The 23,552-nt window shown below is 45.0% G+C and overlaps 1 protein-coding gene across 1 annotated transcript; it reads left to right on the forward strand.

Annotated features, from left to right (window-relative positions):
* The first annotated feature begins 7,294 nt into the window (after positions 1 to 7,294).
* Positions 7,295 to 23,058, forward strand: PLCXD2 (phosphatidylinositol specific phospholipase C X domain containing 2). The gene is made up of 4 exons (XM_066338526.1): positions 7,295 to 7,397; positions 18,915 to 19,375; positions 20,562 to 20,803; positions 22,824 to 23,058. The coding sequence occupies exons 1-4, from the start codon at positions 7,316 to 7,318 to the stop codon at positions 22,978 to 22,980; spliced, it is 942 nt and encodes a 313-aa protein (XP_066194623.1). The 5' UTR covers positions 7,295 to 7,315; the 3' UTR covers positions 22,981 to 23,058.
* Positions 23,059 to 23,552: the final 494 nt, after the last annotated feature.

Consider the following 23,552-nt stretch of genomic DNA (forward strand, 5'->3'; position numbering starts at 1 on the left):
GGCGGGCGGGCACGGCGGCCGCGCTCCCGCCGCTCACCAGCAGGTGGCGTGGCTGCACCGCTCCTGGCAGCGAGCGGGGCTCTCCCTGCCTCTCATCCCGTCCTGTCCCTGCCCCTTCCCTGTCCCTTTCCTTCCCCGTCCCGCCCTGTCCCTGTCCCTTTCCTTTCCCCTTCCCGCCCTGTCCCTGTCCCTTTCCTTTCCTCGTCCCGCCCTGTCCCTGTCCCTTTCCTTTTCCCGTCCCTTTCCTGTCCCCGTCCCGTCCCACGGCAGCCCACCCGGGGCGGAGGGACAGGCACGACCAGAGTGCCCGATGTCCTGTGCCGGCTGCAGAGAGGGCACGGGGAAAGGGGCTGCCAGCGAATTGCGGCCTGCGGGAGGAAATACCCGCGCCATCCCCGTCCTCGTGGGTTTCTGCAGGTAAAGGTGGTGGACGGTGGTTTGTGTTTCTGTTGGCCTCCATCTGCTCCTCACCACGATAAGAATGGAACAGAGAGTTTACTCAAGAATTGTAATTTAGTTCAAAATTGACCCCTGGTTTAAAGAGGAAAAAAAACCCAAAAAACCACCAACACTCAACTGCAACAGTTTCAACTGTCCCATCCCTGGGAGGCCTCATGGGGCACTGAGCATTGAGCATCCTTGTCTCGGGGAAGGTGTCCCTGCTCACGGCAGAGGGCTTGGAACTCCTCTGCTGATAACTTCGGCACTTCTTCAAACCCAGACCATTCTAAGAGTCAGTGATTATTTTCTGCAGCTGCTGCCCTGCTGTGTAAGCTGGATTCATTCACTTAGACTTGGGTTCTGTCAACTCTGGAATGATTTGGCCCAGATGAAGTCACCAGATGCTTGAAGGTGGCTATGGGACTACTACATAAAAGCTTTTCTGTAAGTGGAAAATGTTCAAAGCTTGCTGTGTGGGTATAGTAAAGATTTTTAAGAGAGTCTTAAATGTTGTGGTTTAACCCCAGCTAGCAGATGTAGCTACAGCTTTCCACCTGTAGGATGGAAAGAGAACTGGAAGAGTAAAAGTGAGAAAAATTATGGGCTGAGATAAAGACTGAGTTGAATAGGGAAAACAAAACCACTATCAAAAGAAATAAAGAATTCATTCATTGCTTCCTGTGGGCAGTCAGTGCCAGGAACGCCAGACTCCATCAAGTGTAATGGTGAACTGGGAAGGCTAAAACACCACTGCTCTGGATGTCCCCTCTTCCTTCTTCTTCCCCAGCTTTATATGCCAAAGGTGACACCACAGGGTGTGTGACATCCCTGTGGTCACCTGGGGCCAGCTGTATCCCCTCCCTGTGCACCCCAGCCCACTCAGGGCTGGGTGAGAGGCAGAAAAGGCTTTGGCACTGTGTAAGCACTGCTCAGCAGGAATGGAAATATCTGCACATTATCAACACTGAGTCATAAATCCAAAACATAAAACCTCATACCACAGACTGTAAAGAGAATGAGCCACCCCCAGCCAACAGCACGTTGGTAAATGTCAATCCATGAGACAATAAAAGCGGTGGAGCAGACCCAAGTCAGAATGTGAGGTCACGTAATGACATGTGATGTCATACTGTGAAATGAGCTGGGCCTGCTCTATGTGGTCTGTAACCCCAGCACTACACAGCTGTAGAACCAACACACTGGAAAGCTCAGCAGCTACGTGGTTTTATGCACAAGGGGTTTTCCTCTGCTCCTGAGGAGATGGGGAATGCTACAGAATGAAGGAAAAAAAGAATACAGAAGGAAGGAATTTGTTCTCAGTATTTGTGTACAGTTGGTGCTGTGCCTTGTGGCAAGGCCTGGGGATTTCAGTGGATGGTAGAGGATGCCCTGAGCCTGGCACACCTGACATCCAGAATTACCTTCTGCCTCACTCTGAATCACACATCCTTTTTAAACACCATTGCAACAGCTTCTCTTACAAGGCACCGTGTGGTCCTGTAAATTAATTGAGCTGGGCTTGTTTATTTAAGAAGCACCCCTGTAGCTTGCAGTGTGCTCCAGTGACTGGAATGCAGCAGAGGTGTGGCACAGGCTCCCTGGCCATCCCAGTGCCAGACTCACTGGATAACAGTGGCTGATAATAGCCTTTGCCCCTTGGGATTCCCTGGGATGGGCTGTTTCACCCAGATTAATACACAAGTATGGAGTTTTCTCTTTTCAGGGATGTTCTCCTCCTTGCAGCTGTGCTGAGAGCCCTGAGAAGTGCTCCATTTCAGTGTCTGTGTTTGCTCTACAAAGCTGTGCACAGAAACCATACCTGTTCACCAGCACGGGGTATTGCTTACTCTGCACTGTTTTTACTGCATTTAAAGCCATCACTTGTTAGAAGTGGCAAATATTAGAAAGTTATATGTATACTTTGATTCCAGAAGAAGCAGGATACAAAGGGGAAATTCTGTTTTATTTATTGTTTATGTTAGTAAGCAATTCTTCCTGACTCTACAAGTAACTTTTGAGCAATAAACCAATGAAAAGCCCCTAAAAAGCTCTATACACGGATAATGATTGCTTAATCCGGTCTAAGAAGATTTTAATAGAAATAATATGAAATCGTATTATATTTGAAATTGTTCCTTAAGGGCAAGACAAAGCTCAGGGAAGTCCACAGTAAGGATTATTTGATTTCAGGGAACATCTGATTATGTCTTTAAAATTCCTCTTCCATCTGTTTTCCCGTTTATGATGTTCCATCTTTTTCCTTTCAGAGTCTCCTGTACCAGTTTGCCCTGATACAACTTTTAATCCGTGGAAAAATAATGTATGTTTTCCCCTTGGTTCCTTTCCAAACGGGCTGACTTCCAGATTGATTCTGGCATCCTGCACAGCCTCAAACACCCTCGTGTGGTGTAAAGGAAGAATGGAATAGCTCACTATTGTCAAACATATGGCTCACAGATGCCAGGGCTAGGCTTACAGCAAACAAAGGGAGAGAGAAGCAGGCAATACATTAATAGAACTGACACTGAGGCTCTGAGTGGTGGGCAGAAAAGGCAGGGGAAGTCAATATTACACAGAGGATATTGTAGGATAGAAATGTAAGTATTTGCGATGGGCTTAGGAAGGGGAAAACTGCTGTGACAGTAACGGTGGTTTTCTGACTTGATGGAAAATGGGAAATGAACACCACTACTTGTGGTGCACTTGAAAGAAGTGGCATTTTAAATGCAGGGATGCCTGCAGAGCTTTGTGACTGAGTGTGTCTGATGGTTTGAAATGTTAAGTAATTCCACTGCAGTCGGAGTAAAAATGGTAATGAACAGCTTGGAAGAATCTGACTACACTTACATGAAACGTTGAGCAATTAGCTTCTCTCTCTGTGAATGAATCCTGCAGTTTCCTTATCAGCAGCAAAGTGACCTTTCAAATACATGGAAGACACAGAAGCTGTTCCAATAACTTATTTGATCTCTTGCCTGCTGATAAATTGCATTGTAAGGATTCGGAATTTACGTGGCACTGTAGACTTTGGGCCGAAAATAAAGATTTTTAAAACATTAACAGAAAGCTTCCTAATAGTGGAAATGTAGCCTGGGTATGTTATCAGGGTATTCAATGTGTAAGGAGAAGAGTCTAAGCTTTCTCTAGCACCTGATATTCTCAGCTTCTTTCCAGCTCCTTTAAAGCTCTTTTAAAAGCAAGTTCATCTTCTGGATTTATATTCTGTATATGGCAGCCTACGTGTTAAAATTGAAATAAGCCACATTTTTGTGTTTGGAATTGGCTGTGAAAACCATATGCCTCTTGGTGCTTAAATAGCATCAGCCTGATCTGCACAGTTGATCTTTTTACTATGCATTTGAAAGAGGAGGGTTAGGAGGACGGGAATGGGATTTGAGCTGCTAGATTGTCTGGGCTGCCTGTGACATTGGCTCAGGCAAAAGGGAATAGCTGAGCTCTCAGTAAATCCACATAAGGCATAAAGGTGACTATATGAATCTGTGGGGGAAAATCAATAGTAAAGTTTTAGTCAGGCTATCCTCATTGCTGACTGTGATTCATATGGGAATGCTCCAGCAACGTGGAAAATACAACAGCCTACTGACCTTGACAGAGAATTAAAAACTGTCGATAATGTGATGTTTTCCCTGTCTGCTTAGGCATTCATTTTGGCAGCCACTTAAACACTTGCTTGAAGTGGAGCATTTGAATGGTCTCAAGTGACAAGACCCTACGTAATTTGTGATTTTAGTCTGTGGGTAAAAAAATTATATTATTAATGCCGTTTTTTCCCTCAGGCCATCCTCAATTAATGATCATGATTGCAAGGTTTGGTGCTGATTACAGAAGAAAATTAGGAAGTTTTGTGTAGATGGAAAGAGCTTGAGGTTTCGTGGAGGCAACAGCTAATTGAATACTCTTCTTTCTTAGAAAATGAAGGACTTTTTTGGACCACAAGAAAGTTTTGCTAGTGGTTGCCACTGGCAAGTGTCTGTGCATCACATCAGATACTCACAGCCGGAGTGTCACCCCACAATGCTGAGGGGATGCATGTGCTCCTTCTCCACCACTCTGGCTGCAAGCTGGTGGTGACCCACACAGTCTAAACGTCCTTGGCAGGTTGGGGATCTGGACACCACCTTCACCACGAGAGGCAGGGGGTGCTCATCCTGCACATCAGAGCCCAGGGGGGCAGAAACCCCCTGTGCACCAGGGAGAAAGTCACCGTGCTGTGGTGTACCCTGATGCTGTCACAGTCTCCAGCACCATGAAAGGTGATGCAAATGCTCAGAGGTTTTGGGAGGCTGTAAAGGGAGAAGGTTTGAATCTCTTCCTGCTTCAGCTGTAGCCCTCTGTTTTCTAGCTGATCCGATTGTAGAGGACTGCTAAGACCTGCTCTCATGATGTAATCAGATTCCTTCTCCCATGTCAGAGCACACCCCACTGTTCCTCTGAAGACTCTCTTGCCTGCCATACACACCCCATTTTATGTCCCTGAGAGATGGGAAAAGCAGCACGGGACTTGGCAAGGACACCCAGCAGCGCTGTGTCAGTAGTCAGCCTGAACACTTTCGGTTCTACACTTCAGGGTTTACAGTTTCCCTGCCCAAAGGCAAAAATGTCCCTGGGGACACACCAACCTCTGTGGCTACCCCTGAACTACCAGGCTTTCTCATCCTAGAAGGCTACTCTGGGCTGCCAGCTGCATTCAAGGTGTTCCCAAGGGCTCTTTTCCTGGACAGCCACAAGCTGCAAGGTCTGAATAACACAGCAGAACAGGTATTTAAAGGAGATAAATTCCCAGGGGTAGGGAGTGTTTGAAGCTCCCACATAACATAACACAACACAACACAACATAACATAGCATTAACATAACACATAGCATAACTAACGTAACATAACCAGTCTCTCAGCTCAAGATAGAAAATTATTTATAGGAGAAAATGTTCATGATCTCATACACATGGCTTTGAAGAGTGTACTCTGCTGTCTCCTACATCAGTCTTAACAGGAAGGGGGAGCAGGACAAACCTATGCCAAACCTACCTTCCATGTTCTTCCTCAGGTGTGAGGGTCAGGAGTGCCTTGTGAAAAATTATAATACAAATTACACTAGGTTTAAGATTCTTCAGGGTCAAAGATCTAAAAGCAAAATGTCTTTGTTGGCTTCCTTGGGAAGGACAGTGCTGACTCATGGAAGGAGATAGATTCTGGTTGTATTCTATGAAAATATATAGTTAATGTGTATTTACAAGTACATTAAGTTTATGTATACTTTAAATATACAGTTCAACCAGCAGTTTCACTTGCATCAATTAAAGCATTCTGTGAATAATGTGCAAGCTGTAATATACCAAATGAAAAATACCTGCTTAATTAAAGAACACTTTCCTACAGACAAAACAGAGGACTTCCAAAATACATCTCTTTGGTATTTTGTATTCAGCCCTTAGTAATTTGACAGTGAAAAATTATCTTTTAGAATTGTATTTGTGGGTTTGGGGTTTTTTCACTAGCATATGATGGTTTCAATGTTGTATACCTGGTCATCTCTATATCCTGTGGGGGAAGAGTAGGGAAATAGAATTTTTGTATGTATTTTTAAGGAGCAGTTAAGAGAACTTGCTCGAAAAGCATTATCCCTCAAAGACACACAATAATGAAAGGGAGGAAAAATGTATCTGAAGAGAATCAACTTTGTGTGTCGCAGCAAACCCAGAAATTATTTTGGGGACAATTCTTTCTCCAATGACCAAATGGAATGAAAGTGTGAGGCTGCTGGGGAAAGTCCCTGTGGAGGAGCAGGTGGTGGGGACTGAGCCTGCGCTCTCTTTTTCCTAAAGCCTTCGCTGCTGGCTCCTGCCAGGCACAGTGTGTAAATCTCCACATAACACACTTCACTCACCAGCCGGCATCCTAAACGCAAGGCGGTGCCTTTGTCAGTCGGGGGTGGCCTCTCCGGTGCTGTGCTGGAGCGAATGGAGGAATTTCAGGGGCCTGGCGTGTCCCTGATGTGGGATGGCTGAGGGAGCCGGGCCTGTCCGGAGAGGGCCTCGTCCTCCGTGTCTGAGGGGAGAATGTCCACACAGGATGGAGCCGGGGTCTGCTCGGGGGAGCCCGGCAACACAAGAGGCCACGGGCAGAACCTGAGTGCCAGGAAGTTCCACCTGAACATGAGGCAGAACTTTTTTCCCGTGCAGTGACCAGGCTGGAACAGACTGCGCGCACAGGTGTGGAGCCTCTTCCCTTGGGGCATGCCAGACCCGCCTGGGCAAAATTCTGTGCCCTGTTGTGCCCTGTGCCCCGGGCTGAGGCCGCTGGAGCACGGCGGTGAGCTGAGGGCTGAGGGCTGTTGGCTGTGGGCTGAGGGCTGTGGGCTGAGGGCTGAAGGCTGTGGGCGGTGAGCTGAGGGCGGCGGGCTGAGGGCTGTGGGCTGAGGGCTGTGAGCTGAAGGCTGTGGGCGGTGAGCTGAGGGCTGTGGGCGGTGGGCTGAGGGCTGTGGGCGGTGAGCTGAGGGCTGTGGGCGGTGAGCTGAGGGCTGTGGGCTGTAGGCTGAAGGCTGTGGGCTGAAGGCTGTGGGCGGTGAGCTGTGGGCTGAAGTCCCCTCAGCGCCATAACCGCCGCCATTGCAGTGCCGCAGTCGCAGCCCACCCGCCCCGGGGCGCGCGGCGGGGGCGGGGCGCGGGGCGGCGGCCAATGGCGAGGCGCCGTGACGTCACGCGGCCGTATAAAGGCGGCGGGTGCCGGCGCTGCCCCGGCCGTGCGGGCCCGGCTGCCGCCCGCCCTGAGGGAGCCGCCGCCCGCCCTGAGGGAGCCGCCGTTCGCCGTGAGGGAGCTCCCGCCAGCCCTGAGGGAGCCGCGGCGCCCCGGGACCATGGCCGACACCAACGCCGACTGGATGGGCTCCCTGCCGCCTGCGCTGCGCTCCCTGCCGCTCTCCAACCTCGCCATCCCGGGTAGGGCGGCGGGACGGGGCGTGCGGGGCCGCTGCCGCCCGGGCGGCGGTGGGTGAGTCGGCTGGGCCGCGTTCCCCTCAGTGAGGTGCTGAGGCAGAGGCTGGGCCGGGTGAGGGGCTGAGGGAGCCCCGGCCGTGGCAGCAGGGAACGGAGGGCTGCTTAGGCCGTACGCACCGCCGTGAGGGCTGACGGCGGGCCTGCTGCTCCCGCTGCCCCTGGGAGAGGTGTAGCTGTGAGCGCTGGCGGCCCTGCTGGGCGTTTGCCTCAGGTGAGGCTGGAATCGGCCACGGAAAAAGGCTCGGTTGTGGTGACCCAGCAGCTGGAGGGTTATCGAATGGAGGGTCTGCTGAGGGGCTCTGAGCGGCCTGCTGTGTGAAAAGTGTTCTTGCTGGTGTCAGGGGCTTGGGGCTGTGCGGTCTTCAGGCTGCCTCTCAACCCAGACCATGGTATGGTAAGTCTTTTATAGCCTGGTTTACAGATAAACTTATAAATTACAACAGCAGATGACCTGAAGTTTACTTTGGCTGATTTTTCATCTGTAAAGGGCATAAAGTGCTCTTCATCGCAAATGTCAGTAGGGAAGATTTATGGGGCGATTACTGTTGCTCCTCCTGATGCTGGGTATTGCACTTTGGTACAGGCTTGGCTTTCCTGTGAGTGCTTTACCCTGTCACTAGCACTTTGAATATATTTTGTAGCATAGGTAAAGTCTCAGGCTGTGGCGGGGGAGGTTCGGGATGGGCACTGGGAAGAGTTTGATCCCAGGACAGGTGAGTAGCCATGGAAAGGAGGAGGTGGTCACTGTCTCTGCAGGTCTGTAAGGAGGTAAAGACTCTCTCTGGGGTTAGGGTGAGGCTGGACTCTGCTCTCAGCGGTGCTTTCCGATCCAATTGATTATGATTCTGTGTAGCAGACATTCCGAGATACTTCCCCAGACACAGGATAACTTTTTTGTGTCAGAGAGAACGTATCCGCTTCTCCTCACGCTCAAATGCCCCTGAAGCATGTAGAGAAAGGGCTGTGCACCTCCTACACACTAATTGCTGTGTTATACCTGAATCGGGACAGTTTAAATTACAGGTTTCACTTTAAAATGGGTCCCTTTCTTACCCTGACAGTAGCAAAAATGTTTTATGTGACCCTGTTCTGTTGAATAGGGAAGCAAGACAGAAAGGAAATTCAATGTTCATCTAAAATTCAAATGCCAGCAGACTTTGAAACTTCTGGAAAATAAAGGCTTCTTGTTTTTGTGATCTAATAAATCAACTTCTTGTGCTGTAGCCACTTAAAGACTGTGAAACCCTGCAGAATGTTATGATTTAGATTGTATGAGGTGCAATGCTGCTGTTTCTTGCAAACATGCAACCAGCGTTGCAGCAGGGAAACCAGGTAAATTAGTTGTTTCAGTCATGCCATGGTGCTTTTCAAATGGGCAATGCTTTTTTTTATTTTTTTTTTTAATGCTTGCATTAAAAATTTTTATTTCTGATCAAGGTTGATGTATCTCCCCACCACATTCCAGTATATACCTCATGCAACCTGCAAGCAGGCAAAAGATTTTTGGGGTAGATTTTTGTCATTTTTTATTACTATTATTTTAATCCAAGGATTTTGTTGCTGAAGTGGGGGTTTGGTATTGTGCAAACTTTTTTGAGAGGCAGGGGGATGTTGCTAGCAGTTTGTAATACAGGCTGCAGTTGAGGAATGTTTTTAGGTGCTGAACAGCAATGGGGACCTTCAATAGAGAGATGAAAGGTAGAATGTGGTTTAGTCTGTGTTTAATCCCTGTGTGTGCATCTGACAGGAGTGCCCAGCTTTAGTCCATCTCAGGATACGTTTGTTTTCTCCCCTGGAATGAATGATGGACTCGGTTGGTTTTGATTTGGGCAGTTTGTTTGGTTCCCCTCCACGTTCCTTGTCGTCCTTTGTACACAGGAACAGAGAAAGAGCTCCAGGAGTGGAAACCTTAACATTTTTTTTAAAATAAATCAACACTCAAAATCGTGGATCAGTTGTTGTTTTATACTTTTTGCACTTTGAAGAATTGCATTTAAAGAATAAAATTTTACCTTTTCCTTTAAGAAAAGGACAAAATTATGGTCTCATGGGGCTATTTAAATTGAAATAATTGAGAGTGTATACACGAAAGAAACTTCTTAGATTTGATTTATTATGTACTGCTGTGAGTGGGAAACTCCCTTGTCTATTACCCAAGATGTCTTCACAGAGTTCTCCTGCTTCATTTGTTGCAAACATTCTGCTTTTGGAGCTGCTTTGTTTTCCCTGGCTTTAGAAAAGGCAGCTGTGACTTCTGGGTGTCCTTTCAAAGCTGCATTCTTCATTGATTCCATGAGCTATTAAGTGATGGTGTGAAACACCTTACTTGATGGTAGACAGGGTCATTCTTTCCTCAGGCCTTACAACCAACTGGTAGCAAGCAAATAAAGTTGAAGATGAGTGTTCAGGAGGTAGATGGGGTGTTTGCAGGATTATTTAACTCTGCTCAAAATGAAGAGAGACTTTGAAAAAGTTCAGGTCCTTCCCAGATCTTGTGTGTGATCAGTTCCCACGTTTGGGCTTTTCTGTTACTTCTGTTGGGAAAAGCCAAAATGCTGTACCAGTGTATGGTATGCAAGGAAAAGAGATGAGGTTTCCTGTGCAGTGTCATTGGAGGAATGTCATTTTACAATGAAAAATTGCCAAATATCAAGTAACTAAAATGTCATCAACTTTACCAGCCTGCAATATAGTCAACAAAAATAACCACCCTCAACAAGTGGTGACCTTGTGTGAAAGTCTAGAGGGTTTTCTCTTAATTATATTCCAGTAATCCTCTTTGGATGTGGGTTTAAAAATGAACCCTTAAACATTTCAATTGTGATGTGACCCTTGGCAGGATATTGTATAATCTTGTTTAATCTCAAGCTAGTTTACAATAAAAAAAATTACGAAATCACAACTGTGATACTTACTACTTTCCTTGGTCATCTTTTGATCCACTTTTCTTATTTCTCCATGCAGAAATGGAACACAGAAATCTGGAATGCTGTCCCTGATCAGCTTTCAAAGTCAATCAGCTATTTGAAGGAGTGCCTAATAGTTCCTTGCTTGTACTTGCATCCTGATAGTCGGTAGCACCATGGTGTGTCCTGTCTGTGCTGTTTCATTTGAGCTGCTGCAGAATTTTCCAGGAAGGCAAGTCTCTTGGTCACCTTTGTGGTGGAGTGTAACACTCCAGCCTGGATCCTGTGGCTGGCAGCCACCTCAGCACTGTCAGCGGAGAGTCTGAGTGGCAGTCAGCCAAGAGACAGGCACAGTTTGGTGTCCTGAAACAGGAGAGGATTGGAGGGGAGGTAAAACAACCAACAGGAGAAGCTGTGCACAGGGTGGTAAATCTTTGCTGCTCCAGACTGTAGCATAGTCAAGCTGCCTAATTCCCCCACATGACTCATAACACTTCTGCCTTTCTAGCCACCTTTTAATATAATAACTCTGTTATTTGCATGGTCGTGTCAGTATGACTAGCCCAAAACTTGCCACAGTGCAGTGTGCCCCTGTTTCTGCCCTTCTCTGAGATGCTCATCCCAGGAGCCGCAGTAAGCAGCCTCCTCGTTTTGAATTAAATCATCCAAGTACTCTGAAGTCGTCATGCCTGGCAAACAAAGCTTTACAAATCCAGCTGGTAGGCAGTTTTAACAAGGAGCAGGCCTGCTGGCCAAGCCCGTGGTTCAGCTGAAAGGGGGTACAGAAAGCAAGGAGAGCTGTTCCCTGTGTTGATACCTTGCTCTGAGTGACTGAGTTGGTCGTGTGACTGCCCTAATGTGCCAGGTTCATGAAGAACACTTGGAAATGATGGGGCCCTGAGCATCCTGTGTGCAGGATGCCATCTTCCCATCGAGCAGCTGCCAGCTCTGCTGTCCTCAAAGTGCAACTGTTCCCAAAACTCCCCTGAGCTGCTGGACTTTACCTGGCCAAGCAGAACCAAAATGGGTCTGAAAAGAAGCAGCAGCAGTGCTGGCCAGCTGAGGGCTGACCACTAGGCTCTGACTGGATTGGGTGGTTTTTCTCTTTGCATGAGCCTCAGGTGAGCTGCTGAACTTGCTGGTGCTGTGATTTTCTGGTTTATTTGTTCATGGGCTGTGGACTGCATGCCAGGAGGAGTGGTGGTGACCTTGAGGCTGCATCCTCCTTGCAAACAGTATTCCTTTGGAGTTCTAATTAAAAGGATCCTTGAATCAGCTGAACTGGCATCTGTTGGGTTGAAGCTCAAACAGAAGAAATGCAAGATTTATGTTCTGATTCGCCAAGCTTTATTTTCCTTCTCCATTTAGTTCACATCTACCAGTGAATCGGGTGGCAACCACTAGAAGAAAGTATCTGCATAAGTATAGTGATGTTGAGGATGATTTGTAAATGCAGAATTTTCTGAAAAGACAAGTTATTTATTACCTTGGTGGGCTGTTTGATATTAACAGCAACTCTCAAATATTTTTAGAGTGTCTATTAAATTATCTGGAGTATTACACTAAGAGAACCTTTGATGGAAGTTGTTCCACTATTCCTAAATAACCAAGTATTTGTTCCTTTTGGATGTCCCTCTGTGAGGAGCTGGTCTGGCAGATGCTGGGTCTGTGCAGGAGTTCCCCTGAAAAGCCACTCTTAGGGCTTCTCTTCTTAAAGAACTTCTGTCATCTGTTTAGCCAAAACCAAGTTACTCTTGAAATACAGTATACAAAGGTCCTATTTTTTTTTTTTTTTTTTTTTTTTTTTTAATCTGGAAAAATTTTCTTCCTGTACCTTATTAAAATCTGTACCCTAGAGCAGGACTTAAGTGTGTCTGGTAAAGTGTCTTCAACTTGACTGTTCAGTGATCTCCAAGGAGAGATGTAAATGGTAAATGGGTGCAGAACATGCCCAAGTTTTACTTCAAATGGAGAAAAATGTTGATATAAGTGGTTGTTGCTCTCCTTTCATGTCGTGAATGTTTGTTTGCCTTTGCTTTTCCAGTGAAGATGCTAAAGAGGGAAATGTACCATGTAATATAAATTTCTCAAGACCCTTCTTGGAAGAGAATGAGCCCTTGGTCCACTCAGTTCTGAGTGGCCACAAAAGAGGAGTGTAGGACTCCAAGCTGAAGGGTTTTTTCCTGTTTGAGCACATGGATCCATTCAGGCTTTGAAATGGTAAAGTCATGCTGTGTCTGTCTTGCATTCCCATTGCAGACAGCCAAGATTGTTGATAAATGGGAAATCATTGCTAATTATCCTAAACTTCAATGATGATAACTCCAGCCAGTGCCAAAAGGACTTCTTCTGGCTGGAAAGAAAAGCAAACTACTCTGTGGGGTTGTGTCTGACAGTTTTGGGTTGTCTTTAAGCTCTTGCATCCCATTGCCCTGCCTGAAAGGGGCAGTGGAGGAAATCAGGGTAGTTCTTGGATAAAGAGGGGGTTTTCCTAAGAGGATTTGGTCTGTACTAGGATTTGTCTTTCTTAATGGGACTGCATTAAGAATATCTAAAGGATTCTTGTGGGTTTCTTAAAATGTACTAATTTCTGTAGTTTTATATAATTGATTATGACTAGGATGTTTCTTATTTCTGCCTCATCTTGAACTGGACAAGTTGAACTATTTCATTTGCTTTTCATTGGTGATGAACTTTTAAGATGTTAATCTTCTAATAAGAAAATCTGGATTGTTAATGACCTGAATCCTGCAGACTTGTAGACTTTGAGAGGAGGCACTTTTGCTTATCCTGTTTTTCTCTGAGTTTTGGCACACACAGGATGTCTTGTTTAAAAGAACATTAGTGGGATAGCCCTGACTCTCTAGCATTTACATCCTGCGTTTTTGGAGCTTGACTACTGTTCTTCTGCCCATCTTGGCTGTGTGATGCCTGCTGTGCTGGGTCATGTGCATGCTTTGTAATGTCTGGGGAATGTACTTTGTCCAGTGAGCAAAGCTGTGCTAAGAAGTTTAGTGTCACTACAGCTGGGGTGATTCTTTGGTCAGAAGTGACCCTGTAATGCTTTAAGGGACAGGTACAGTTTTTTGACCTTACTTATTGGCTTCATGTTATGTTAAACGTTTGTTTCTTGCCATTTTTCTCCTGTTAGTATTCTATTCCTGCCAAGATCATATTCCTGTCAAGATCAATCCAACTTATTATTCCTGTAAAGATCAATCCAACTTATTCAGATCTTTTTAAGCTTACTGACAGCACACTCATCTGCCCTTGTGCTTTCATGTATTGCTTCTTGGCTGACCAGACGTTTGCAGAAAGTGTTTTGAGCTGCTAGTCCACAGCCTTGGACCCAGGGAGGTTTGCAGTGTGCTAGGAGACATGCTTGTATCCAAAAACCTGTTAATTTTGTCATGTTTTTGAGCCATTGGCAGTGCACAGGTAATGTTCTGGGCTGGAAGATGTCTGTGCTTTGCATTCTGTACAGTCACATGTTTTATGTTCCATGAAGGTGAATTTACAAGGGGCTGGTGCCATGATGCTAATCCACTTCCCTCTGCTTCAGCTGTATTTGCAGGAAGTATTGTGTGGAAACACAAGATAATACCAAATTATATAGAATCCCAGAGTATGCTGAGTTGGAAGGGACCCACAGGACCAAGTCCAGCTGCTGGGCCTGGACAGGACACTGCCAGGAGTCCCACCCTGTGCCTGAGAGCATTGTCCAGACACTCCTTGAACTTAGCCTGGCTTGATCCTGTGCCCACTTCCCTCTTGCAGTGTTCAGCCACCATATGGTGAGGAACATTTTCCCAGGATGCAGTGTCAGCCTCCTGACTCAGCCTCGTGCTGTTTTCTTGCCTCCTGTCCCTGGTCAGGAGAGTGAAGAGCTGTAGCTGATGCTTGTGGACACTGGAGGCTTCATAACATTCTGTTCATGAGTGTCACTTGTTCCAGCTCCACCGTGGGTTACTTTGACTGTCTCTGAGCAAGCATGACAAATAAACACACTGGGAAGCTCGATTTTACTGCAGATGTGATGATAAAATCTTAATTCTGTCTAACAGTTAGCACAAAAAGTCATCCTGAACAGTGAATTACAATCTATTTAATGTATAAATTGAATTGAAAAGTGAGCTGTTTAACATAAAATTAACTTGAGGGATTAGTATAAGCAGAAAAAAGATGGTGTTTAAAGATAAGAATGAAATTTAATCCGCAGTTGCAATTACTGGGATAAAATTAAGAGGTCTATCCATCATTTTAAGTCTGGCATCTGGAGGATACCTATATAATATTATTCTAACTGTAGCACAGCCTGTGATAGTTAAATATCTGGGCATTTGATGGCATGTGACTTTTCCTTGAAGCTACCAGTCTTTGTCAGATGAAAGCAATGGAACTGAAATAAAGCTGCCAGCTGATTAGAAATCGCCTAATTTTTGTCTTGGAATGTGCAATCTCTTTCATGATTAAATGTAATGCTTGCTACTTCATGCTGCACATCTCCACCCAGTTGGAAGCTTTCCTGTGTGTGGCTTGGTTTTGGGAAGGGCTGAGCCCCAGGCTGATTCCATGTCACCAGAGCAGCTCAGTGAGGTTTGCAGTCTGAACACTAATCTGGTCTCGTCTGCAGAAAATCTGTGTCCTGCACGTGCAGGAACGTGCTTTTGAGCTGGTCCAGGCTGAGCTCCTGACCTCTCCTTGCCTAAAGAACAATGAAGAGAGCTTCTTGGCCTTTCTCTGCCTTTTGACTTCCCAGTGTGTGAGGTGGAGGTTTAGCAATACCTGGTTTTGTTAGTTGCTTTGTCCACACTCAACAGATTTAAGGAGTAGGTTTACTGAATAGGATGTTATTTATATTTAAGTTGTTAATTACCGTGTGAAATGGCTTGCTTCAATAATTCTTGAGGTTGCTTTCTTCCTAAGAAAAGTACTCAGCATAATTTGAGGCAATGCACATTGTGTGGTGGGGAACAGCAGGTGGTGAGGGATTTTTTACACATGGAGAAGACTTTACAGAGAATGTTGCTTATGAGAGTTTTGTGATTCTCGCTGTGTCCAGGAACTTGTTACTGTCACTGGGCAGTGTCCAAGTGCCTTCACACATCCTTGTGTTAGACATGAATTGGGAATCTGCTGAGCAGCTCCTGCACTGAGCTGCTGACAAAATGGGGCTGCCCTGCTCCATTCTTGGGGTGTAGGCTCTGCCTTTTGCCTTTGAAGTTTGACAGATTTGGGTTGGTTTGGGTTAAGGTTTGTCAAAAAGAAATCATTATCAGAAGCCAGCTTGGCTCCTGCCATAGCGACAGAATGTCGTGACTTTTTATCTTGGGGATAGAGCAAAGGAGGGCAGGGATTATTTTGACATCATGCAATCAGCTTAGCATGTACTTAACATCACAGCTAAGCTGTATTAAAAGGCAGTGCCTGGGCTGGCAGTGTATCACAGTGACCTTAAATTAAAGAAGGGCCTGCTGGGGGATGTGGGTCTTCACCTTGCTGTAACCCCACAAGTATCCAGGGCTGCTGCTGCAGGGTTTCAGTTGGGGTTTTTTCACTCTGACCAGAGTCAAAGCATTGTTAGTCCAGGTTTGGCCTGGATATTGGTGACTGGCCTCTTTAAATGACCACTGGAGACCTCACTGAACTCCTGCTGTCTTTCCAGCCTCAGTATTGGTCATAAAATAACAGATTCATGATGTTCCCTGCCCTCCTTAGAAGGTGATGTGCTACCAACAGTGAAAAGGAGGATATGTTTTGCAAATTCTCCAACTCAAGTTCTGCTTGGTTCTCTCGAGGTATTCATGTTGACTTTGATGTGGGAGGGAAGCTCCATTTCCTAGGCTTTTAGCAGAGCCATGGGGCAGGAGTTAATAGGATCTTCTCTAGCTGTAGACACGTGCCACACGTAGATCAGTTTGCTGTTAAGGAGTGCAACTTTTAAACTCTATGTTGGAAAAGTAGCAGTGTGTTGACTTGGTTTTGTTGGGGTTTTTTTAATATTGCTTTCTAGTACTAGGCTAGAAATAGAATTTGGTTTGTGATAGGGCAGGGAGGAAATCTGCTCTTTGTATCCTTAAAAGTACCTTCTAAGTGACAAACTGCAAAGGAAAGACACTTGTAGCTGTAAAGGGAATGATCAGAACTAGGAAAACAAGTTGGTTTTTGGTTCAGATTTACATGGGCAGTTCTGAGGTGACAGCAATATATGAGTGGCCAGATAAAATTCTCATTCCTTTGTAAGTCAGAATTATCACTCTGAGGGAGCATAATGGTGTGAGTGACTCCTAGAGGTCTCCAGGATGCTGCACTCTTAGTTAAAATGAAAATATTTCTTATGTCATTATTCTACGATGTTAAGCCATCTTTACAGTGACCTAAACAGAATAAAAAATAAAAATTGATAGAATGAAGAACTAGAAAAAACTGAACAAAAGACACAACCAAATGAAAGATTTCTTTGTGCAGAGCAACTAATTCCAAGGTAGAAGGCAAGCCCCTTGTGATTAAAGTCTGCTTTCCAAATATTATAGAAGCTTGAATGAATTCTGCTGTACAGGGAGGTAGATGAAGCTCAAATATCTGTGAATTACAGTTTGAAGCATCATATGGCTTCTGAAATGTCTTCACTAGATGTTTGTTCCTGCATTTTGTTTGTACTGGGACTGCACTAAAAAGCTGCTTAACCTGGCATCTCTGGCACTTCTCACTTCTGTCTAGGGAACTGAATAGAAAGCCATAACAGAGATCCACTTTTATAAATGATGTGAAGAGTTCTTGGGGAGTTGGTCAGAATTAGTGTCCATTTGTAAAGCTTGAAAACTAACCTTCACACTACCTGTTCACTGGTTTAAAATTAACATTGAAATCCATGGAAACAGAGTGCATTTAAGGCTATTGAGGAGTGATGTTTAGTTTATGCACAGTCTGTTCTTTCATCTGGATTAAAAGTGCTGACTAGATAATCCAATTGAGATCATAATCTTGTCTGTAGCTCTGATCTTGCATCACAGGAAATGTATCAATGTTCAAGTGAGCACGGGTACACAAATAAAAGGTTTGGATAGAGGAGGATGTGAATTCTTCAGATGTCATCTTGAGGTTGAATATGACAAATAGGTGTTTTAGAGAGTTGCAGACTGAGGTAGAGGAGGAAATTGGAGAAAAGCAGAGTCCCAGAAGCAGGGACAAGCATGTGGGAATGTAAAACACAGGTGCCAGCAGCATGATGCCTGGTCACTGTACCCTGGAAAATGAGCTGCTTGGCTGAAAATGCTGCTTCTGCACTCAGCAAGTGGGTCCACAGGTAGCAGGTGGGGTTTGGCTTCATGGGCAAACTCTCTTCTCCTGTCCTGAAGACAAAGGGTGACACAAGGTCTGTTAGAAATCCTGACAGTGTTTTTGCTGGCTGGAGCTTCACAAGGAAGGTGAGCCCAGAGCAGCTGCAGCTTCTTGGCTCGATTGCTGGTGCCTGGTGGAAATGATTAGAAATCTCTGGTAAACCCCAGTCTGCTGTGGATCAGCCTCTGCCAGTCTTTGCTTTATGCTCTTCTGGTACAGTGCAGACTAAGATACACTGCCTTTTCACTCTTTGTTCTCTTACTGACTTGGCTCAGGCAGGAATATCTCATTGACTCTGAAACTTTTATTTTGGAATTTTGTTACTTCTCAGGTGTTTTTTTGTTTTTTTTTTTTTTCCCATTTACTACTGAATTTTCAATTGGACGTTTTTCTAATAAGCAAAAATTTTATATTGGAGATGCGATTTCTCTGCCAAGGTATACATTGTGTTACAGGACCTTTTTTTGGATGTGTATTATTTTGGTAGGGCCTGGTAATTTTGATTGTTGGTTGTATTTTTTTGATGAATTTCCTGTTCATCATGCCTTTGGTCACTCAGAAGCATGCCAGGTAAAAGACATGTTAATGAACTTATTCAACATTAGCTCAGCATCTGTCCACACTGTAACTGGTGGTGTGTTCAATTGTTTCACCTCTAAATCCAGCCAGTCATTGCCCCCTAATTGTTCAAACTACTAATCATTTATCTGCCACCTCAGGGCTGAAGTGAGATCTGCTGGGAAGGGGTGTGCAGATCCCTCAGTCCATTATGTGAATAAAAATAACTATTCCAATATATTTGGTGTATAAGATTACAGTTGGATTTACCAGGTAGAAATGAACTCTCAGATTCTTACAATGAATCTGGAGTCTCATCCTGGATTTGTCATATACCAGGCTGTGGGGGTTGATCTGTAGTTTGTGAAGGAAGGAAGGGAAGGAAGTTTCCCTTTATCACAGACGTTTTTGTGGTGTTCAGAGAGCGTTGAAATTGGGAGCTTGTCCAAGAAAGCAATTCAGACTGAGAACTTAAACTTAAGCCTTGTTATACTGTCAGGGAAAAGAAAGATGTAAAGGATAGTCTGAAAGATCCACATGTGAACATAATGCTTCTGCACCCCTGAAACATGCAGTTTTCAGGGGACATGGGTATATGTGTTTCGGGAGAATCACTTTTCCTAAAATTGATTTTTCTTGGCTTTTTTTCTCCTAGGATCACATGATTCTTTCAGCTACTGGGTTGATGAGAAATCTCCCGTGGGACCAGACCAAGCAACAGCCATCAAGCGTTTGGCCAGAATTTCCTTGGTTAGAAAGATCATAAAGAAATGGTCAGTGACTCAAAACTTGACTTTCAAAGAGCAGTTGGAAGGTGGCATCCGCTACTTTGATCTTCGTGTATCTTCCAAACCCGGGGAAATAGGACAAGAGATTTACTTCATACATGGCTTGTTTGGCATCAAAGTCTGGGATGGGCTGGAGGAGATGAATAGTTTTCTTGAGCAGCACCCCAAGGAAGTAATCTTCTTGGATTTCAATCATTTCTATGCCATGGATGACAGCCATCACCACTTCTTGATCAACAGGATCCGCTCAGCGTTTGAATCCAAACTTTGTTGTGTTGAATGTGTAGAATATGTGACATTGCTGTACATGTGGGAGAAGAAACACCAGGTAGGGAAAGGATGTTTAATGTTTTTTCAAACACAAAATATTAAGATTTTAAAGAGACAGGCTGGGTGTAGCTCCCACTCACAGATATTGGACCAAGGATGCTGCTGATGGTCAACTTCAAGTCCTCTAGGGCCTCCTCTGAATTTTTCCTCTATTTTTGTGCAGCTGTGTATCCTCTCATCCATGGTGTGGCCAGTCTGTCCTGCTCCCAAGCATGTTTGTTAAACAATTAAACTATAGTGTCCAGGGAGCCTTGTGCTTCTCAAAAAGGGTTTTTTCCCTTCTGGAAGGGCAGGTAGTGCAGGCTTGTGTTGGTGAGGATTTGATTAACTCTTGTCTTTTTGGCCAGTGTGAGGCATATAAGCTTTAGCATGATTAAGGTATGGACTGAATTTCTTACCTCCTTTGCAGCCATCCAGACCTGCAGAGGTGAGGTTAATGCCTCTTCTCTGTGGTAACTGCTCCCATAGGTACAGAAAAACTGAGAACAGAAAAGGCTTTCAGCAGCAGGGAATTCTTATACTGGAAATGAGCCTTTGAGGAGTTGTTTTGAGCTGGTGTTGTCAATGCTGGGGTTCAGGATGAATCTCGTGTCAATGTGGGTGTTAGTAAAAAGCCTCTTTGTGCTGTAGAGAAGCACCTTACAAGGTATAAAACACTACCTTTGCATTTGACAGTTTTGCTGACAGCAGAACTGGCTTTGGTTCCTCATGCAGCAAATGTGAGCACGATGCTAGTGTGTCAGTCAGGTGCCAATCAGCCCTGCCACTTTACCCTCTTATAGGAGGTATTCAGAAGGTGGCAAGTCTGCTAAAATCCTTAACTGCAACTACAGATGTAGTATTTTCTGGCAGTAAGAAGTTGCAATGCGTTTAAGCTGAGCTCTTTAAATGACAGAGGCCACTTTATCATTTTTAACTGATGACCTGTAAAGCCTAAAGCAATCCTGTTCTCAAAGCTGAACAACTTTATCTCCTTCTCCTTTGGCAGTAGTGCAGCAAATACACTGACACTCATGACTCAAGAGCACCTTCTTTTTGCTTGATCCTCTTCACTTCTAGGTTAGTTGCAAGAGTAGTGTATGGACATAAACCAATGCAGCAGCCTATTCAAATAAAAATACACTAATTGTAAATTTTTTTGTTGGGATTTTTTGTTAATTAATATTTTTGTTTTGTTTTGTTAGGTTCTCATATTCTACCACCACCCTTTGCATCAGGAGTATCCCTTCCTGTGGCCAGGTAATAAAATGCCAGCACCGTGGGCTAATACAACCAACGTGCACAAACTGCTGCAGTTCCTGGAGACCACTCTTGGGGAACGAAGTCGCTATGGGACGTTCCATGTGTCCCAGGCAATTCTCACACCTCGAGTGAAGACGATTGCACGGCATCTGGTTCGTGGTCTGAAGAACACTCTTGTCCATAGGTAAGGACTTGTCTGGAGTTTCTCAGTTCTTCACTTGACATGTCTCATGTTGAAGGAGGCACTGAGCAGGTAAGAGACCAGGCAAGGTTTGCTTAGGCTTGCTGAAAGCATGCAGTTTGGCTCAGTACTGTGTTCATGAGAGATTTGCAATCATTAAAAATAATTAGTGCTGATAATAAAGTAGCAGGATATACATGTGTTTCCTAGTAATTGGAACTTTCTGAATGTGATATGATTGTGTAAAATGTAGGATGAAATGTGTGGCTTCAAAGCAATAATTCATTCAAATTGGCTGCAGTTGAGTTTAGGGGCATGAAAAACCTTGTGCCGCAGAGGAAAATTGCTTATTTCTGGACTTAGTTTTGCATTTCTCCATTAAAATGCCTCAGTAATTTCAGTAGTGGCCAGAGATGTATGGCCTAGGGCAGTATTTAACCTTTTAAGGAGGCGGGTGAGAAGTTTTCCAAAAACTAGGTTCACCATTTGACTTTTTTTAATACCACTGACCATTGTACAATTAATTTTCCTATGAGAAAGGTCGCTGTAAGAGGGTTGTGCTTTGATTAGCACAGGGTGCCAGTGATTATCAGCATTAACACCATGACCAGGATAGTTCTATATGATTTATTTTATGGAAAGTTCCTTTCCAGCCCAGGCCGTTCAGTGGCTGTGTCAGTAAGAAGGTGGCAGGTTGGGGTTTATAAATGTTGGGTTTGTATCCAAGGTCCTTTCCAGCCCAGGCCGTTCAGTGGCTGTGTCAGTAAGAAGGTGGCAGGTTGGGGTTTATAAATGTTGGGGCTTGTGTCGGCACCAGGCGGCGCTGCGGGCCCGCGATCAGCCCCGCCGGGGCACCACGGAGTGAATCCCTGAGCCAAAACCACTGCAGCATCCTTGCGTTTCCTGGAATGGGCGAGCAGGGCTGTTTCCAGGCTCTCCTGGCACAGACCTGTGCTCTAAGCCACTCTCAGCAGGAAGCCTGCCTGCAGTCCATCACTTCCCTTCATCCTTACCACTTGTTTGTAACTAAACCTGCTCTTTGCATAAGCATGATTGCTTGTGTGCATTTGCACAAGATAGCTGATAGGCAAATCTGTCTTTGCAGGTTTTTTAGATGCCTGCCTTCTTGTATGGAAATTTTGCCCTGAGTTTGAATATTTAAGTGTTCTCGAGCTCTTGTTAAAGGAGACTTGCAGCAAGTCACACTTAGCTGGCTGCAGTCTGCTGTGTCCCCTGGCAGTAATTGTGCCTTCACTCATAGGTCTTGATGAGGTGTATTTTTATTGTCCTCATGCAACAGGAGTGGAGTGTTTTAAGTTTTTTGGGTTTGCTTTTTCTCTTCATCATCCTGTTAGCTAATTTGCTAACCTACCATCTTCTCAGAGAATGTATACCTCTTACAGCACTAATCTAAATAATGCTAATATATTCAGCCATTTGTGTCTAACTGCTGAAAAACATGGTGTTTCATGTTAGAGTGCAACAAAGATGGTGCAGACTTCTGACTTGCACTGTGTCCAAAAACTACTTGGAATTTTTCCCCATGGTAGAATTTCTAACTCAGTTGCTGACACACCTCTTCTTTATCCAGTTATAGTGTACAGCAGGATGTTCAACCCCTAAGGAGCTGACAGCTTCATTCTAGGTTTGGTTTCCCTGACCCCATTGCTGTGAAACTGAGCATTTGACTTAATGTGTGCTTGGGTGAGAACAAACCACGGTGCAGAAAATTGTGGTGCAGTGTTAAATCCCAAAGCACAGGCTGCCCAGTGAATATAGAGGGGGTTTTGTGTGGCTGCTGGTCTGGATTGATGACTGACCAATATGTCTGTTTGATAGCTGATGACCATGTGCTGTATTAAACACTCATCAGCCAGTTGCATTTAGGGTGACAGCCAGGCCCTGATCACAAACATGAGCTATTATCTTTTGTAAACAGCATGTTGTGTTTGAAATGAGTAGAGCATGTCTAGAAAAGTGCCTCCTCTAAAGTGTTTAATTGTTTTTATTTCAATTTTTTTAGGAACTTGCCCATGATTTTGAATTGGGTGAAAGCACAGAAGCCTGGTGTTATGGGTGTTAACATAATTACATCAGACTTTGTGGAGTTGGTTGACTTTGCTGCTACGGTTATTGCATTGAACGACCTCCTTTTGGAAGAGGAAGAATCTGACACTTAAATCCTAATTGCTGTGTCCCACTTGTGCTCCTTGTGGACATCTTTGAACGATGCTAAATGTTTTACTTGTCAAGTGAAACCTGCTGTAATCTCTCTTTATGACAAGAAGTTTCCTGGAGGAAACGTGGTTAAACATGCCGTAGAGCCGGGTCCCATCTGCTGGAGTGGTGTGGACCTGCGTGAGCCCCGTGCTGTGTGAGTGCTGCTGTGTCTGTTTGGCTGAGCTGTGCACACACATCTGGCCTCTGGGGCAGATGGCCCCACTGTGGAGCACATCTCCCTGGTGACCGTGCTCCCAGTGTCCCTGCGTGTGCATCCCGCCTGCCTCCAGGGATCCCTGCTGATCCCGTGGCAGTGTGACCAGGGTGGCACTGTTCTTGGGCCAGCCTGCTGCTCTGTTCTTTGTGCTGTTTTATACACTACCTCTGGCTTACTTGAAGAGACAATACTGCTGTTCAGGGGGAAGCTGTTAGCACTGTGTTAAATATCCAGACTGTCCTTTGGGGCTGAGAGGTGAAGGCTTGGTACAATCTTTCTTCTTGACCTCTTCATTTTACTTCATCACTTTAATAC

The sequence above is a fragment of the Sylvia atricapilla genome, chromosome 2 (genome assembly GCF_009819655.1).
Source record: "Sylvia atricapilla isolate bSylAtr1 chromosome 2, bSylAtr1.pri, whole genome shotgun sequence".
NCBI lineage: Eukaryota > Metazoa > Chordata > Aves > Passeriformes > Sylviidae > Sylvia > Sylvia atricapilla.

Coding starts and splice junctions, on each gene's coding strand:
- PLCXD2 (XM_066338526.1), top strand. CDS start 7,316: ATGGCCGACACCAACGCCGACTGGATGGGCTCCCTGCCGCCTGCGCTG. Junction 19,376..20,561: donor TGTGGGAGAAGAAACACCAG/GTAGGGAAAGGA, acceptor TTGTTTTGTTAG/GTTCTCATATTCTACCACCA. Junction 20,804..22,823: donor AAGAACACTCTTGTCCATAG/GTAAGGACTTGT, acceptor CAATTTTTTTAG/GAACTTGCCCATGATTTTGA.